At 41.8% G+C, this 17,865-nt stretch overlaps 1 protein-coding gene across 1 annotated transcript; it reads left to right on the forward strand.

Moving 5' to 3' along the window:
- The first annotated feature begins 609 nt into the window (after positions 1 to 609).
- On the forward strand, positions 610 to 17,144 carry PEX2 (peroxisomal biogenesis factor 2). Its single transcript, XM_029223207.1, has 3 exons — positions 610 to 820; positions 14,781 to 14,873; positions 15,034 to 17,144. The coding sequence occupies exons 2-3, from the start codon at positions 14,798 to 14,800 to the stop codon at positions 15,966 to 15,968; spliced, it is 1,011 nt and encodes a 336-aa protein (XP_029079040.1). The 5' UTR covers positions 610 to 820; positions 14,781 to 14,797; the 3' UTR covers positions 15,969 to 17,144.
- The last annotated feature ends 721 nt before the right edge of the window (positions 17,145 to 17,865 follow it).

A 17,865-nucleotide genomic window follows, 5' to 3' on the forward strand; every position in this document is an offset into this window, starting at 1 on the left:
GCTGTCGGTGTTTCTAAGAGCTCTGGGGTGATTCACACCGAGCCTGCGGCCGGGAGCTCACGGCCCCCAATGCTGCGAGCGCGTCCAGCTCGCCCGGTAGGGCCTCCCGAGCCGCGATTTTGCAGGGTGGATGGCCGACTAGACGGGACCACCTGCCTCCCAGAGCCTGCAAAGGCCAACAAGCCCCGCCCCAACCCCACCCCTACCCCTAAGGCAGCGCCGCGCCGCAAAACTGCCCCAGCTCGGATGCTGCCGCGCTAGCCGGAGGCTCCCTTCCCAATGGAGCTATCCCGCGGTGGGCCCTCCACCCGGGGCAAGCGAAGAGTCCCCGAGACGCGGAGGCGCCCCGCCGCCACTCGGCGGCGCTTGTCCGGAGGCCAGCTGCCGGCGCCCGAGGGCAGGGAAGGCCTTGCTTTCGAGAGCCTCTGCTTCCCAGCGACCCCTGACACCAAAGCCTCTCCACGCGCGGCCCCCCCGCGTTCGCCACTCTCCTGCCAATCAGATACGGATTTCCTCCACTGCCAGCCGACCAATCATCGCGCGCGGGTGTTCTCTTCGGCCCTTCGGCTCTTCGGCCCTTCGGCTCTTCGGCCCTTCGGCCTTCGGCACATGGACATTCGCTGTTCCGCGGCGCGCTAAAGCGTGGTTCTCGTTGGTTTAGTTTACCCTTTTTTTCAGGCACTTCCGGGTGCTGCGTCACTACGTAAACCCTCGAGTTCCGGAAGCTTGGAGAGTCCAGGTTCTGCTAGGAAAAGCCAAGCCTCCCAAAGAATGTTTCAGGAACAGTTACTTGGAGCGGGGCGTTTCGCAGACTCCTAAGGTCAGTGTCGCCCGAGAGAGCCGGAGTGCGGACCTGAGGTCTTGCTTACAGCTGGGAGGGCGTGGAGTTTCACGACCTTGTAATTGTCGCCTTTTACTTGTTTCCCTGTTGTATTGTCTTCCTGGAAGAGGCAGTCACAATCTGATTTGGGGAAAGGCAGTGGGACAAACGTAAACTCCTAAAAATAGTCTTAGGATCGCACCATTAAAAAGAAAAGAAGAAACAACAGCTAGACTTGAGCTCCTTTGCATTCTGCGAAGTGACTTTCTAGACACACACTTGGAAATCTTTTCCCCGCACTTGGCGGTGGTGAGATTTAACTGTTACGAACGGCTTAAGAATTATTCAGGGTCAAAACTTTAATATCTGATGGTTCATGTAAAATGTTATGTTTGGTACCAAAAAAGTTGAGTATGCTTAAGTTTCCAACATTTCTGAAAGACTATGAACTCAAAAGCAGTTTTAATTTTCTTGGGGAGAAAAAGTTACTGAGAATTTTCTTAGAAAATTGCTTGCGATGAGCGTTTTATGTTTAACATTGATTTCTGATAAGAGATAGAATGTAAAAATCATTGTTCTTCTGAGGCCTTAAATTAAAACTCATTGTTTGTTTACTTATTTCTTTAGGTCCCATTTTCCAAAAATACTACATTTAGTGAAAGGGCTGTTCACAGAATCAGACCAAGTTGTTGACCGTTCACAACACGTCTGTATTCTTTGATGTCCCTGGAATACTATATACCTGGACAGTTTCAAGCAATTACAGGGAGGCTGAGGCTCCATCCACACCACAGTTTGTCGTCTAAATACTTTCCCATGATGAGTTACCTTTAGTTAAGCCTGAACAGGATAATCTTGGGATGGCTGACTCTTCCTTTTTCTTTTTCACTTTATCTTCTCCCTGATCTTGCCCATATTATCCATTACTTGTACCCAGAAAGTTTAGAGTTGAATGGTTTGGGGCTATAAAGAGATTTGGAAGAAAAGAGAGAGTGGAATTAGGAATTATTTACAAGTTAAAAGGAGAACCCCTTATTTTTTTCCTTAGGAAAAAAAAAAAAAAAAAAGGAAAGAAAATAGAAGTAACAGGACATAGTAGAGAACATGCTAGACTAAATCAAGAGAATTGAGTTCAACTCCTGACCAGGTCTACCTCTTAGCCTTATTCTCCTCATTTTTAGAAATTAGGAGTAGCACCTCCATCTGTGGTTTTAAAACTGTTCCATAGGAGGACTTCTGTAGAAATTTACTGGAGCCATGCAGAGGAGAGATGAAACAAGCAGACCCTCAGCAGTATTTTACAAGAACAGCTATTTTTCCTGTTCTGCTTGAAAAACTGGGATCCCGTTAGGAAGATTAAATTCATATTTTAGACTAGATGATCTGTTTCCTTCTAGCATTAAAATTTTGTTTCTTTGGTTAATTTTTCATTTGTATTCAAGGTGCATTCCTTTGATTATTACAGTTTTTTAAGCAATAAAGTGTATATGTTCACAGTTAATTCATTACCAAAATCCACAAACCTGTCTATATTCAACCTTATTTAATAGATAAAAATTTTAAGTTTCTTTCTTTTTGATCAGAGTCATAATTCCTTTTCTCTTTTCCGCCTACTTTTTAAAATTTTAGCCATAAAATTTTTGCTTATATTTGAAGCTCATAGTAGTCTTTGCAATAGGGAAGTAGATGTTTTCCATTTTCCATTTTTGGTAGCTGAACCATAAAGATGTTAGCAGTCTTACCTAATGTCACGTTACTAGTAAATTTCCAAGCCCTGGCCCCATGTTTTGCTCACAGCATCAAGTATATTTTAAGTTTCTTTGCCTCTTGCACTCCACCATGCTCCAGTTCCTCTAGCACAGGAAAAGGTATGCAGTATGCACAATCTTTATTTCTGGACGAAAGTTCTGCTCTGAATCACTGCCTCTTTTTTTTTTTTCCCTCCCTTGATTATCTGGGTTGGACAACCTAGAAGCAAATTGGACGTTCCCTTTTTTCTCTTCACTGTGAAATGACAGCAGTTTCTAAACATTCCATGTTCCTCCTCAGCTCCTTTAGAAGGTGGAAGAGACCTCAGGAGGAAAGCCCCAAACTGCCCGCACTTGCCCCACATCTGTAATCCTGGCACTGCAAGTGCCATCGCTGTGATTTCTGGATGTGGACGTGGAAGCAGGGAAGAGGATTTCTAGCACCCTCTGTACTTCCCATTGTGGGCTGTTAAATTCCCAACCTTTTCCCACCTTGGAATCAAAATGCCCTTTTCTACATTGCTTTTTATCTTGTTTCATTTTATTTTCCAGAGCTCTTCCTTCTTACCTGCCTGTCAATAAGGTGAGATAAAATTTCATCCCAGTTTTCTTTTCTTTCTTCTTATTATAAAAACATGAAAACCAAGAGCTCTGGAGTAATTCTGTTTTGATTATGTATACCCATTCCTTTCCAGTGTCAGGCAGGTGAGTTGGCATTGCCTCTACCTTGTGTATGGTGTATGTTCATAATAGTTAAATGAATGTTTGCACCTCCTTTTTTCACCCCCATATTCCTTTGGTTCAGATTTGATATTGAGTCTCTCTGAATGGTTCTCTGACCACACGGAAAGACAGGGAAAGTAGATGAGGTGCATCCCAGGCAACTCGGGCAGCTTTACCAGATTCCTTGAATTTCTTCCTGTCTACGGTCCTGAGAGCTTGACTGGCAGGCTGGTGTTCGGAAAGGTCATGAGGGAAAAATTCTGTTTCGAGCTCTGTGGGATTGAATTTGATCCAGGCTTACCAAATACTCATACTACTAACTTCCTTTTGTGTGTTCCACCATTTCTCTAGTGTTTACCAGAGATTTACTAGGTGCCAGCTTGACCTTAAACAGGTTGTCAGTCTTGTCTTAATTTTTTACTTCTTAAAATGGGCTTAATATTTACCGTGTTATGAGGATTAAATGAGATAAAGAACTGTAAAGAAAATGTCTGGTGCCTCATACATAGTATGTATCCCATGGTACTTCCTCCTTTTCCATTGCTAATACCTCTGTTCCTTCATGGCTCTTCTCACATTCTCTCAAGTGCCATAAAATGTGCAATTAAACCTGTGTTCCAATAATCTTAAAGTCAGTTAGAATTCTCTTCTTAGGCAATTATATCCTCAGGTTTTTTTCCAGATTTATAGAGTACTTAAAGATCTATTTGCTCCGTAAGTTTCATGTAGTTGCTGTTTGTTCATCCTTGGATTGCAATTTTTGCTGTAGTTCATGCCTGCAATCTTCATCTCTTAGTACTTAGCCACTTAAAATAGCCCCATCTGCATGTCCTGCAGTGCCATACTGAAGTGTTTATGTTCATCTTTTAGGTCCCTCATCACCTTGTCCATAGAGGATGCTGGTACAGAGCATGGCCCCACCACTTCTGCCTGTGTGATTTTCATACAAGCCAGCTCATCTCTCTGTGCCTCAGTTTCCTTGATTTAAAACACAAATACTGAAAGAACCTCTTTCATAATATTATAAGGATTAAATGATTTAATATTTAATTTTGCAAAGGACACTTAGCTGTGGTCGTTGCTTATTAGCACTTCATAACCAGAAAGTAAGTGGTACAGGTTTACTGCAATTGTAAACTCACAGATTGGTTGGGTTTCTCTTCCATCAGGCTTCGCTACTTTTTTCCATGAGGATTGAGTCTGTCTCATGGGTACCACCGTTCTGACTTCTCCGCTTTCTCTAGCCTTTTCCAAACTCATGTTCGACATGAACCATTTCTGCAGTTGGAAATGACTGTTCTTTTATTTTTTTCTCTTCCTCTTCCAAGGTTTTCTAAAATCCTATAAGGATTCTAGAGAGTGTGGTAAAATGACTTGCCCAGAGTCACACAGCCTGTTGGTAAACCTGGGATAGAATACAGAACTAATCAGAAGCAGTTTAACTCCCCTCCCCCACGTTCACTCAGACATCTGCTCTTTATTTCCACAATGTGCTTTCTTTCTCAAAGACTCAGAAGTATCAACTTTCTGAAAGAAAAGATGATGAGTGCCGTGCTGTCTTCTTAAAAATGTATTTGTGAAGTGAGGCCGAAGTAATGGGCAATTCTGTTCTCAGGTTTAAAAAAAAGTATTTTGTGTTACTTGTAGATACTTGAGTAAATAACCATAAGTGAAATAGGTAAGGTGCTCAATTGTGTAAGACTAATTATAGTCTTGAAGATTGTAGTCTTTGAGTTGAGTTCCCAACTCTCTCCAAATAAAAAGAGTATTTCCCCTCTGCTAGGGCAAGTTACTTATCATTGTTCGTCTTTTTGAGAAATGTATACTATTTGGAACTTTATCCTTCCAGATATATTTTAAAGACATTTTGTTGCGTACCCACTAGCACCCCCAAAAAGAAAAATTCTATTTGGAAATTGATGAGGATTGCATTTAAGTTAAGAGTAATTCAGAGATCTAGTGTCCATAAGGGAATTTTCAAATTCTGCATGTCTTGTCTGTATCCAAATGAGAACAATTGGGATTTGTATCATCAGATATCTGTAAACTATTGAGACTTAGTTCATATTTGATGAAAGAGAGGAACAAAAGAGCAGTGACAAGTCACTTAGCAAGCCTGTGGCAGAAGTGGGATTTGAACTTACAGTTGTTGATTTCTAGGCCTGTTCACAGTGCCAGAGGTCACTGTGTTCTAATGGGTCCCAGCCATAGCTTTTTCTCTTTTGCTCATGTTTGAAATGTGTTCTGGGAATCAGTGTCCTGTTAAATCTCTCTTTGATGCATGTCCCATTTATTAGTATTGATTTCAATACAATGGACAGTAAATCTATCTGACTACACAAAGGAAATAAAATAGTAGGGTATAGGTTCAAAGCTTAAGATCTCGGGTTATAGAACTTTTTTCATATAACCTCCTAATATGAAATGCTGATTAAATTTTTTTTTTAAAACCTAAAAGGCAAAAATGGTCTCATCCATTTTGATTACTAGAACCTTTAGGATAGTGTGGTAGCAACATTGTTATACTAAAAATTAGTTGATTATTGTGGATCTAGAAAAGGATAGTCTGGCAGGGAGCGGGGGTGCATACGGATGGATTTGAAACCTTAGCAATTACGTGGGAATCACATGTTTCTGCTGACAAAGTTTACAGGACTGTAAATTTAAGTGTAAAATTTTTGTCGGCAGTATGCATTGACAAACATGCCTAATGGTAATACATCTAGTACTGAGCATCTCGGAACAGGTCAATAATAATGTGTATATTGATAGCAGTAATGTAGGAGACGTTACTTGGTATTATAGGTAAAAATCCATGTTATCCCCTTAATCATAATTACATTAATATTGACAGGCCCTTGACAATACCCACATTATTATTGAGAGATTTCTGTCAATAGCATATTTTTAAATAAAATATATTCATTCATAATTTGTACTATACTCAATAAAAGCTCTGGAATACATCCTGAAAAATGCTGCTTCCCTCTTTAGAGAGATACAGTCATTTGTTTTGGTTTTGGAATGCAATATAGATGACAGAGTTTTATTTGGGGGATGAAAAGCTTAAAAAGAAAGCCTGAGTTATTTAAGGGATAAGGTTATATATCGCTGCTCTTAGTAAACGAATTTTCAGTTGTTTTTTTCTCTGTGAAAGAAAAGCAGTGTGACCTGTCTCGTGATAAAATACCAGCAGGAGACCTTTTTAATAGTTTTTAGTGCTAGATCATTTTGTCTTAAACATATTTATGTGACAAGTTAATGACACTAACCCTCGTAGGTGCTATACTTTTTATCTGGTCTTGATTTTTGCCTTAAGCCTCTTTTTCACATATCCTTAACATAGCAGTATCCTTCACTAAACACTAATTTATTTAGTGCCAATTATGCTTCTAATTAATTATTGTATAAGTCTCTTTGCATGGCCATACATGTTTCCCCCTGGGTTAACTTTTTAGAATCTTAACTTAGTATAGTTTGGGAAATGGGGAGTGGGGAGGAAGAGGTTGATAGGATTGTGTATTAAAAGAATGAGGTTTCACGGCAGAGCAGGGAAAAGCATCACCTGATTTTGGCCTTCTGGAAAAATCAATTTGAATTAAATCTGATGGTGTTTGTTTCAATTCAAAACAATCGCAACTTTTTTGAAAAAAGATTAGCTTGTATTTTTTTTAACTAGTCAAGTTTGAGCCTACTTTTGTGAAATTAGATGCTAACCTACAAGAACCAATAATATGGGATTTTTAATACTTAAACTCTTGAAGGTAGAAGCAGACTGACCAATAGTTGGGTGTGGTTAGCGATCAATGTAACAGAGTCAGGAAAGCATTGGTTTACCAGAAGAGTTGGGGATTTTTGATTCAAAAATGTGAGGACACTGTAATCTTTTTTATTTTCATAGTTGTCAGTGAAGCAAGTTAAATTACTATGACTTGTTCAGAAAGTTATTAACAAGCACCTTAGTTAAGGCCCTTGAAAGGTTGCAGAAGTCCTGTAACTGGGGCCTCCCTGGTGGCGCAGTGGTTGAGAGCCCGTGAGCCATGGCCGCTGAGCCTGCGCTCCGCAACGGGAGGGGCCACAACAGTGAGAGGCCCGTGTACCGCACAAAAAGAAAAAAAAAAAAAAAAAAAGAAGTCCTGTAACTGGTCTTCCAGAATTGCAGTTTTCCCTTTCTTCAACTTCTTGAACTCCACCATCAGATTAATATTTTAAAATTTATATCCTGTTATGTCTCTTCTCTTCAGTGATTACTCATGGCTACAAAATCAATGCAATTTCCTTAAAACAGGGTCTTTTTGCAGGGTGTTGACTCTTCAGCCAGTCTCTCCTGCCAAGCCCTTAAGCTCTGGTCACAGCAGGCGACTTTTTTCTTTATTTCCTAACAAGTGCAAAGACGTTGATGGGAATTAAATAATGAAGGACGCAGCTCCTGTTGGAACCCATCCCTGTGTTTCCCAGATAGACCATGGCCAGTGTCAGTGCTTGCATATTTCTGGAGTTTGCACAACATTATATGCAATTTTTCTCTTTTCTGCCCCGGGGAGCTTTGTGACCCTTTATAGTGTTTTCCTATTTTGAGATCCATTCTTTGCTTCAGAGATCAAAGGCTAGTCTTGATTACCATAGCATCCTATTTCTTTAGAAATGCTTGACTAAAAAGAAGTTAACTGAGACTTAACTATTTGGACCGGATCCCTGGTACCTAGGAGAATGCCCAGCATTTTGTCGGCACTCCATAAATATTGGTTAAATTGAGTAGCCATTTGTCAGAGAATTCAAATTCACTGAAACACCAACTTCTTACATTAGACTGAGAATAACTTTATGTGATTTTAAGGCACTTATGGCATTTTTCTGTGCTCTACACCCATTATGGGCAAATATTATTGTATGACAGTGGAAGGAAGAAGTTCTATAATCAGATGAATGGAACTTCTAGTTATTTCGATTTCATCAGTTTCTTCTACTCTTGAGCACTGCCCTTCTCTAAAGCCAGTATTCTAGAATAACTGACCTGCCAGAAGGCAGCGGGGCGGGGAGGAACTGAATGGAGTGTGTTGGTGAGGAACCAAGGTTGGATGCCCGTCTTGGACTGCCTGTATCAGGCCCTGTTCAGCGAAGCACCGTAGAGTCAGGTGCTATTGGTGTGCATTCTGGAGGTTTCTCTGCTTCCGGATCAACAGGCACAGCCACGTGGATGCGGGTGAAACAGCCCAGAGAGCAGGTCATGCTGGCACCCACCCCCGTTCTCTCGGGATTCCCACCCCAACATCTCCTTTCAGATAAGATGCAAGTAAAGGGTGTGATGAGTTCCACTGGACCATGTCTCTCCCCTTCCCGTCCGGCCCCCACACATGCCCACATCAAGGTGCCATCATGTTCACTGTGTAACTGCCCCAGTTATGTTTTAATGGTGTAGTCAGTATTTCCTGGGGGAAAAAAAAATTCTTTTACCACAGGTCGACTGAGGTATTAGATGAGTAATAATGAAGATTTCAGTCTTTTGAAATGAGATTTGGTAAAATCCACCGAGTCTTTTTCTTCTTATGCTCATCCCTAACCCAAGTAGCAATAGTACAATAACAATACTGCTTTCCCGTTTCCAAACCACTTTCATAACATTATCTGTGTTAATCTTACCAACATTGTCAGGTAGTGGTTCATTTCCAACTTCTAGAAGAATCTGATGCTAATGACTTTTTTAAGATTACATAGCAACTAAATGACCAAGCTGGAACTTGAGTCCAAGTCCATCTGATTTTAAATCTGGTCTTTCTACTCTGTCACAGTTGCCAGACAAGAATATAGAGCAATAGGAAGGCTATTCTACTTTAACAAACTATGGTGCATAATGGACAGTGTCTGTTCTATGTTTACAACTAAAAGAAGTCACAAAAATGACTAAGATGTTGGAAACTAAAATCTAAAACAAAAAAAACAGAGAAACAAATTATTTATCTGGAAGAGCAAAGGCCGAAGAGTAGTTAATAATAGTCTTCTGCTCTAGTAAAGAGTCTTTTGTAGGGAGGAGATCGAGCCCAGCTGTTCTTAATCTACCCCGAGGCCAGGCCTGGGGCGAAGAAAAGGAAAGAAAAAAAAAAAGTTAAACTGTAACAGAAGGGATAAGAAAGAATTTTTTGATAATAAGGATTGTTAAATATTGGATTGGTTAGAGAGTGTGTTAAGTTTTCCTTTCTGGCAGCCATTAAAAATTCCTGTCTTTACTAAATGTCCGTCAGTATGATTCCTCCAGAAATGAGGAAGTTGAAATAGATGATTCCTCTGAGAAGCCACTCTCTCTGAGCAGTTTCTCCCTACATACAAGTAAGGGACCTGAGAAGAGATAGGTCTCCTCAACCTCCAGTTCATGTAGATGCTCTCAGCAATGTTCAGTCAGTACAGATTCACTACCAAACTACTCATTCCACTTCATATGGGATCAGCAAATCTTTACTAAGCAACTACTGTGTGCCTGTCTTTGTGGTAAATTCTGTAAGATTACTAAGAACTGATTGTGACTCTAATATCTGAAGATACATAAATTGGCACAACTGGTGCTCCAACACAAGCCATCCTTCTCATCTGACCCTCAACTGAGAAGAATAGCAATCCATCCCAGTTTAAGTTGGGGGCAGGGAAGGGGTGAGGGGAGGGTACTGGTAGTGTTGGACTTGATATCGATGTCCAGTATGATCCGAGCTTTTTCAGGAGTACTTATACGAATAAGAGAGTTTCCCCTATCTTGCTAACCACAGAATACGAAACCTGGGGAAGACGCCGAGTTGTTGATACTGTCACAGTTGAAGAGTTCCATATACTGTATTCCCACCTATCCTGAAGGATTTACAGAATTTTGCATGAGGAAAACTGAGTTAGGTATCAAAGTCACTTTGTGGGTGGCAAGCACTTTGAGAAGCAAGTATGAGGCACTTTCCCTTAACTAGTTTATGGTCAAGTTAGGGAGAGAAGATGTATTCACACTACTGAAATCACAGTACAAGGAGTTGAGGGCTCAAGCATGTGACACGGACAATTGTTGTCAGAGTTAAAAATGCTGACAATGGGAGTTGGAGGTAATTATGAAGGTTTCGTGGAAAATGTTGTAACTGGGTTGGAATGTGAAGGGCAGATGGTTGAGGGAGGTAGGAGGAGTTGCTGGGGAAGGTAAGTGTTTTAGGTACATGAGAAAAGGTACAAAGGCAGGACGGAAGGATAGTCTGCAATTAAAAATTCTTTGGTGAATAATGGGTTATATGGTTACAGAGATGGAGACAGAATTGAGCTAGGTTAGGTCTAAGAAGTTTGTACTTTATCCCAGGGGCTATAATGAGGTAAAAAAGACATGATTTGGTAAATAAGAATAAATAACTTTATAGAGTTTGGTTTGCTTATGAGGTTTTTCAAATAATGTTTTAGTTTTTTTCTTTTCTTAATTACATAAATGTTATGTTAATTAGAGAAGATTTGTAAACTGCAGAAGAAAGTGAAAAAAATAATCACTGATGATTTTTTACATAAATTTTGGGATTCTTTTCTATTGAGATAGTTTTAAGATTTATGGAGTGTCTTTGAGAACCTTGCAATACCATCTACCTTCGCTAATGCCTGACTTGTCCATCACCTTGCCTGCTTCCCTTGTGCAGACCTTGGTGGGAATCTTTAAAGTGAGAGCCAGGACAAGACTTTATCTTTGCATCCCAGGCATCTGGCAGGGCTAGGATGTATTGATGTTCATAGAAATTGTGGAATCTGTGAATGGTCTCAGTCTCACAAGGACTACTTAATAGCAGAAAGAGAAAGCCTGAATCAGTGAAGATTTGTAAGAGCCTTTGTAGATCTAGGAATGAAAACCAAGCAGAAATGAGTGGGAAGACCAGCATGCAGCATTGAGCTGTATGGGTGATAGATATGACCACAAAATTATGAATTCAGCTTGGAAATGGACTAGCCCAGTAATTTGCAACATCACCTGGGAACTTGCTAGAAATGCAAATTCTTGGCTCCCACTCCAGGCCTACTGAATCAGAAAATCTGGAACTGAGGGACGCAATCTAACAAGGCCTCCGCATGATGAGTGCTGAGGTTTGAAGAGCGCTAGACTAGAAGCACAGCAAGAGACTACAGGAGTGTGATGCGAAGACCCCAGCAGAGAAAGATTGAAAGGCCAAAGGTTTGTGTTAGCAGTGAACGTAACCCATGAAATGCCACAGTAGCTGGAGTAGGAAACCATGAGAATAAGATGACGTTGTTACAAAGAAAGTCGAATGTGCTGTAAATGGACAAGATCTACCTATCTTTAGACCACTGCCTTCCTGATCGTAGCATTTAAATAGATCAAGTAAATTTAAAATAGATTGGTCCCATGAGAGGGGGCTCACACTCAAAATCTCCACCCAGATTTTCTCTGTCATATCCCCATAACTGCCTACTGAGCTTTTCCACTTAGCTGTCTCACAGGAGCCTCAGATCTCTAAAACTACACAGATTTATTATCTTTCCCTTCAAATCTATATCTCTGCATGTGTTTCCTATTTCAGAGAATTGGACTACCATCCACTTCATTACTCAAGTCAGTTATTCTTGGCTTACTTCTCACTAAGTCGTGTCCATTCTTCCACCTCCAAGCTTTCAAAGGTACCTGCTTTTCCATCCCCATTGATACCTTTCTAATTTAGACCATCATTAGTTTCTCACTAAATCATGTTAACAGTCATCTTAATTGGTCTCTCTGCCTCCAGTCTTTCAGCCTCTGATCCATTCTCCATGTGGCCAGAACAAGCTGTCTAAAATGCAATGATTAGTTCTTTGCTTACAGCCATGCAGTGGCTCCCCCATTACCTTCTTGATAAAATGCAGCCTTCTCAACCCGGCTTTTAGAGCCTTTAGCTTCCGTCTTTTGCTTTCCTTTCCGGCCTGATCTTTTGTCCTGACCCCTCCTGTCCTTGGCACCTAGCGTTCTCTCTGTTGGAGTGGTTTTCTTACCTTCTTGTATCTGCCTGACACTGCTGATCCTTCAGGTAGCTGCAGAGATCTTGCCTCCCCCCTGAAGCCTTCTTGGACCTTCTGAGGTCTAGTTGCAAGCAAAATGTTCTGAAGTTCCCCTTGCACATCACCTATCACACCTTATTGTAATTGCCTGAGTGTTATTTTGTGCAGCACCCTCTTCCTTTCCCCCTCCTCCCACTCACTAGATTATAATCTCTGCAAGGGTTGAGACTGTGTCTGTCCTCCCATTTTATCACTGGCTCTGACACATTCATTGGGAAACAGCAGATGCACAAGAAACATGTTGAAAGAAGTAGTAATCAACAGTCTGGGTATGGTAACTTGAAATAGTTTTAAAGGTTTTTGGATGGGAATTTGTATTTTCTACCCTTCACCCACCCTAGACTTTTGTGTTCACTACTCCACTCATCTAGTATTTGCAGGAGGCGGTCTGTGTATCAGGCACTGCGCTGTGACAAGACTGAATCTTCGCAACAGGGCTTATCTTCTAGCGGAGGAAATAGACAGTTAAAAAGTAGTTTACGGGGCTTCCCTGGTGGCGCAGTGGTTGGGAGTCCGCCTGCCGATGCAGGGGACACGGGTTCATGCCCCCGGTCCGGGAAGATCCCACATGCCGCGGAGCGGCTGGGCCCGTGAGCCAATGGCCGCTGAGCCTGCGTGTCCGGAGCCTGTGCTCCGCAACGGGAGAGGCCACAACGGTGAGAGGCCCACGTACGGAAAAAAAAAAAAAAAAAGTAGTTTACGAACAGTAAATACATAAAGGCCAAGAAAGAGGAAGGACAGGGTGCTAAAGGAACAGCTAGAGAGGCAGGTAACTCATATTTGGAGGGTCAGAAAGAAGTGGTCCCTAAGCTAGTACTTAAAAACTTAGTCTCATGTGAGTTTTTCAGTTAAAGAATGGGAACAGACTGTTCCAGGTGACGGGAACAGACAGCAAATGTCCACTAGCGAACAAGAGAGGGGGCAACTTTGTGACTAGAGGTTGAAGCATTAGGAAGGAAAGCAGCCTGAGGGTAGGTTTAGGGAGGCTTGTGTTTTAGAAGGATTGCCGTGTGGGAAATGCACTGAAGGACGCAAAAGGTAAGATAGACCAATTAGATGTCGTCCAGCGGGGAGCTGAGAGCAGCCAGAATGAGGAAAAGGCTGGGAGGGGATAGAGTCGTGAATGGATTAGAAAAACAGAGAAGAAAGGGCACTCTGTCCTAATCCCCTTGTTTCTTTCCTGTAGCTCCTGGCTAGTGTGAGGCAAGGATTGCACAGAACTTGCAGCCAAAATCCCCACTGTTGTAGCTTATAGGCTGCCAAGTCAAGTCTTGAGGGAGCTGCAGGAAGGGGGAAAAAGTTGAGATCACCCACCCTATTTATCAGTGAGAAGCATTCCTGTCATGGATCTGGTTTGAGAAGAAAACAGCACTAAACCACCTATTATTTAGTAGTCATTTTTGTTTATTTTTGTATAATTTTGTAAAAAAATATAATAGAATTTGAAAGAACTTTAGAGGTCATTTTGTCTCCGGTCCTTAGTTTTGTAAGTGAAGAAACCAAAGCAGAGGCATGGTGAAATGACTTGACCAAGGTCACAATTGCTGCACAGTTGGTGACAGTGAACTTCACCGGGATCCCTGCCTCCATCTGTAGCTCAGTGTTCCCTTAGTGCCTCGGGCCTTGCAAAGGCCTTTTGATGGCCCAGAGATCATGATCCAGCTCTGTGTGTTGAGGGCCTGTTTTAGAAACTAAATTTAAAGAGATTTCTTGTCATATATTGGATCTTCCAGTTCATTAATAAAATGTAAAGTACCTAAAGTAAAATGTAGAATCTCTAAACTCCTTAACAACAGTAGCTGCTGGGTGGTTTAATCTCATTGATTTGCACAAAATAGGCATTTAATAAATGCATTTTGAATGAGTCAGTCATGCCCAGCTAACCATTAATCAGCTTGTTTCTATTTCATTTTAAAAGATTTTTATCCCTATAGCACCTATTTGTTTCCTTAGTGTTTTTATGAAATGATCTCAGTGTCTATTTTTACATCATAGTTTCTTTTTCTTAGAAAATTGTATGTGCACCTTAATAATGACATTGCTGCATTCATGTTGCTTTGTGCTACTATTTATCTTCTATGAGTGTGTGCTAGAATAATAAATACTTACTGGTTAGTTTTGTTTTCTCCTAACTTCCTTTACAAATGTAAAATGTTCTTGAGACACATTAAATGACTTGTTGAAAATATTCCTTCAGAGTCAGTAGAAGTGCTGGAAATTAAACTGAGATCTTGGCTCACCATCCATTGCAACGTTCCGCGTAGTTCATTGTATTTATTAAGTTCGTGTATTTAATAGGTCATGTTATTATTCAGCCTCATCACTGTTAGCCTCAGGATTTTATCATCTCCCTTTAAAATATCTGACCCAGGAGGACTACCTAGGGGAAAGTTTGTGGAAAAAAGATGCAACGTGCTAAAACTTGTTATTCCTTTGATTAGGAGGGCCAGAAAAAAGAATGGAAAGAAAAGATAGGAGAAGAAAGGAAAGAAGAGAGGGAGGAGAGAGAGAGAAGAAAGAGGAAGAAGTTCCAAGTAAGAAGTGACTATTTACTGTGCTGTTTTGATGCTACTGAAAGCCCATCTCCTCTGTGTTCTGTGTCATTTGTGTGTCACAGTTTTCCAAGTGTAAGTCGAGAAGATAGTACAAGATTGCAACTGTTTGATGATGGTTTCTAATTGTACTTTTTCCTAGAGACCTTTAGAGAAGGCATGGCTTCCAGAGATGAGAATATGAAGCGGACAAACAGAGTGCTAAGAATAAGCCAGTTGGATGCACTTGAACTAAACAAGGCCCTGGAGCAACTCGTTTGGTCCCAGTTTACTCAGTGCTTTCATGGATTTAAGCCAGGGCTGTTAGCCCGCTTTGAACCAGAGGTGAAAGCATTCTTGTGGCTTTTCTTATGGAGATTCACCATCTACTCTAAAAATGCCACCGTGGGACAGTCAGTTTTGAATATTCAGTACAAGAACGATTTTTCCCCAAACCTGAGATACCAGCCACTGAGCAAAAATCAAAAGCTGTGGTATGCCGTCTGTACAATCGGTGGGAAGTGGTTAGAAGAACGATGCTACGATTTGTTTCGAAACCGTCACGTAGCATCCTTCAGGAAAGCCAAGCAGTGCATGAATCTCGTGGTTGGACTTTTGAAGCTGGGCAGGTTGATTAATTTCTTGATTTTCCTTCAAAGGGGCAAGTTCGCAACTTTGACCGAGCGTCTGCTGGGCATCCGTTCTGTGTTTTGCAGGCCCCAAAATGTCCGGGAAGTAGGCTTTGAGTATATGAATAGAGAACTCCTCTGGCACAGCTTTGCCGAGTTTCTGATTTTCCTCTTACCACTTGTCAGTATCCAGAAGTTGAAAGCCAAGCTCTCTTCATGGTGTATCCCTCTGACCAGAGCTCCAAGCAGTGACAGCACGCTGGCCACCAGCGGCAGACAGTGTTCTCTGTGTGGGGAGTGGCCCACCATGCCTCACACCATAGGCTGCGAACATGTTTTCTGTTACTACTGTGTGAAGAGTAGCTTCTTATATGATGCGTCCTTTGCTTGTCCTAAGTGCGGCACAGAGGTCCACAGCCTGCAACCACTGAAATCAGGAATCGAGATGACAGAAGTGAATGCCCTTTAGAAGCTAAAATTGTTTCCTCTGAGGAGAACTTTATTTTTTCTAAATCCTTAGCATGAATCATCCTAAGGATACTATTTAGGTATGTCTTATGAGGACATGTGCTTCTCAGCCACTGCCCTCTGTTCCTTTCCAGGCACGACTAAATTCTGCTCACACTGGAAACCACATAATTCTAAACGTATGATATAAATGGTAACATATTATTTTTTTTTAATCATTGAATTTAATTTTTAATGTCAAGAATAATGGATAGGGCTTCCCTGGTGGCACAGTGGTTGGGAGTCTGCCTGCCGATGCAGGGGACGCGGGTTCGTGCCCCGGTCTGGGAGGATCCCACGTGCCGTGGAGCGGCTGGGCCCGTGAGCTGTGGCCGCTGAGCCTGCGTGTCCGGAGCCTGTGCTCCACAACGGGAGAGGCCACAACAGTGAGAGGCCCGCATACTGCAAAAAAAAAAAAAAAAAAAAAAGAATAATGGATAATTTTTATCAAATGACCACTAAGAATGCTCCTTCATTCTACTACTTCCTGGAAAGAGGTTAGACTCTAAAAATAAAAGATTGTGGTGACTCTGAGATGAGTGGGCATTTATTTTCAGAAATGACACCATAACATCATAAAATGACAATAGTAAGACCTGTTGTTTTAAACTTTCAGATCTGATGTGTCAATTGTAATTTTAAGTTTTTCTCTGAAGCCAGCTTTTAAAGGATTCAGTCAGCTTCATTCTCCGGCCAAACGACGGCCACCAGAAGCTCAAGACTTCCGTTTTACCAGCTTTCTGATCCCACTGGCCTGAGAGCTTCTTGCCTAATAGTTCTGGCAAAGTCCAGGAGCTCACAGTTATTGGTCAGCCTGAGATTATGTGCACATTCCTAAACCAGGATGGAGAAATACTGCTCCTGATCATTCAAATGTGGGTGACATACCCTCACGAACACCCCATGCACCTGAAGCAGGACAGGAAGCAGTTCACCACAGGTGTTCTTAGGAGAATGGTGGCCACCAGAAAGGGGAAAGCAGTAGATCCCAACTAGAATCTCCCTTTGCCTTCTATATCCTGGAGTCTTTATTTTACCAGTGATCTACTTTGATAAGGACATTATAAATAAATGGTCATCTGAGACTGCAGATTTGAAAGGATGAAATAAAGTTAACAAGATTTTGTTCTATCAACAATTTTGTTATGGTGTTATTTTGATAGCGAATTCTGAGTAGGTGCCCACATTGTCATAATTTTAACATGAAAACACAATACACCTACGCTAACTAACGGTTGTCAATATTATAGGGTTTTCTTCTTCTCTACAGACCCTAATGGCACTTAGTACAATTTTTTTTTTCTTTTTTCATTTAACATCTGCCACCGCCACTAATTGATAACGCCCCATGAGGTCATAGACTGTGGCTGTTCTGCTCATCATTGGATAGCCAGAGGCTGCCTCTGGGTTCCAGTGTACCAAGAGACATCTTGTTAGCCAGTGATGAAACCTGACACCACAGGTTGGGTTCTGCAGAAGCAGATGTCGAAAAGGGTTAGAAGTATCAATACAAGATAGTGATTAGGGATCCACGCCTGTGAAAGGAAATGGTGAAGAAGCAGGAATAGCAGAGGAAACAACTGTAAGCCAGGCCTGCCAGCCTCAGCCATCCCTGAGGAGATCTCTGGAGCATTTTGTCTTTCAGGATGTCCTAGGCGGGGCCAGAGTAGTCAGGCCTTTGACCTCCACCTCTCAGACACTGGATGTGGCCGCTCAGGGGAGGGCACGACCTCGGGCCTGGCAGCTCTGCACCCAGGGCGGACCCTGAAGGAACTGAGGGCTGAGGCAGCCTGCAGACCTGACTCACCACAGTGAGGCCACAGGGCCATCCTCAAAGGAGGAGCCGGTGGCTACCCCAG

This window comes from Monodon monoceros, unplaced genomic scaffold (genome assembly GCF_005190385.1).
Source record: "Monodon monoceros isolate NGI ecotype Baffin Bay Population unplaced genomic scaffold, NGI_Narwhal_1 Super_Scaffold_14, whole genome shotgun sequence".
NCBI lineage: Eukaryota > Metazoa > Chordata > Mammalia > Artiodactyla > Monodontidae > Monodon > Monodon monoceros.

Coding starts and splice junctions, on each gene's coding strand:
- PEX2 (XM_029223207.1), top strand. CDS start 14,798: ATGGAAAGAAAAGATAGGAGAAGAAAGGAAAGAAGAGAGGGAGGAGAG. Junction 14,874..15,033: donor GAAAGAGGAAGAAGTTCCAA/GTAAGAAGTGAC, acceptor ACTTTTTCCTAG/AGACCTTTAGAGAAGGCATG.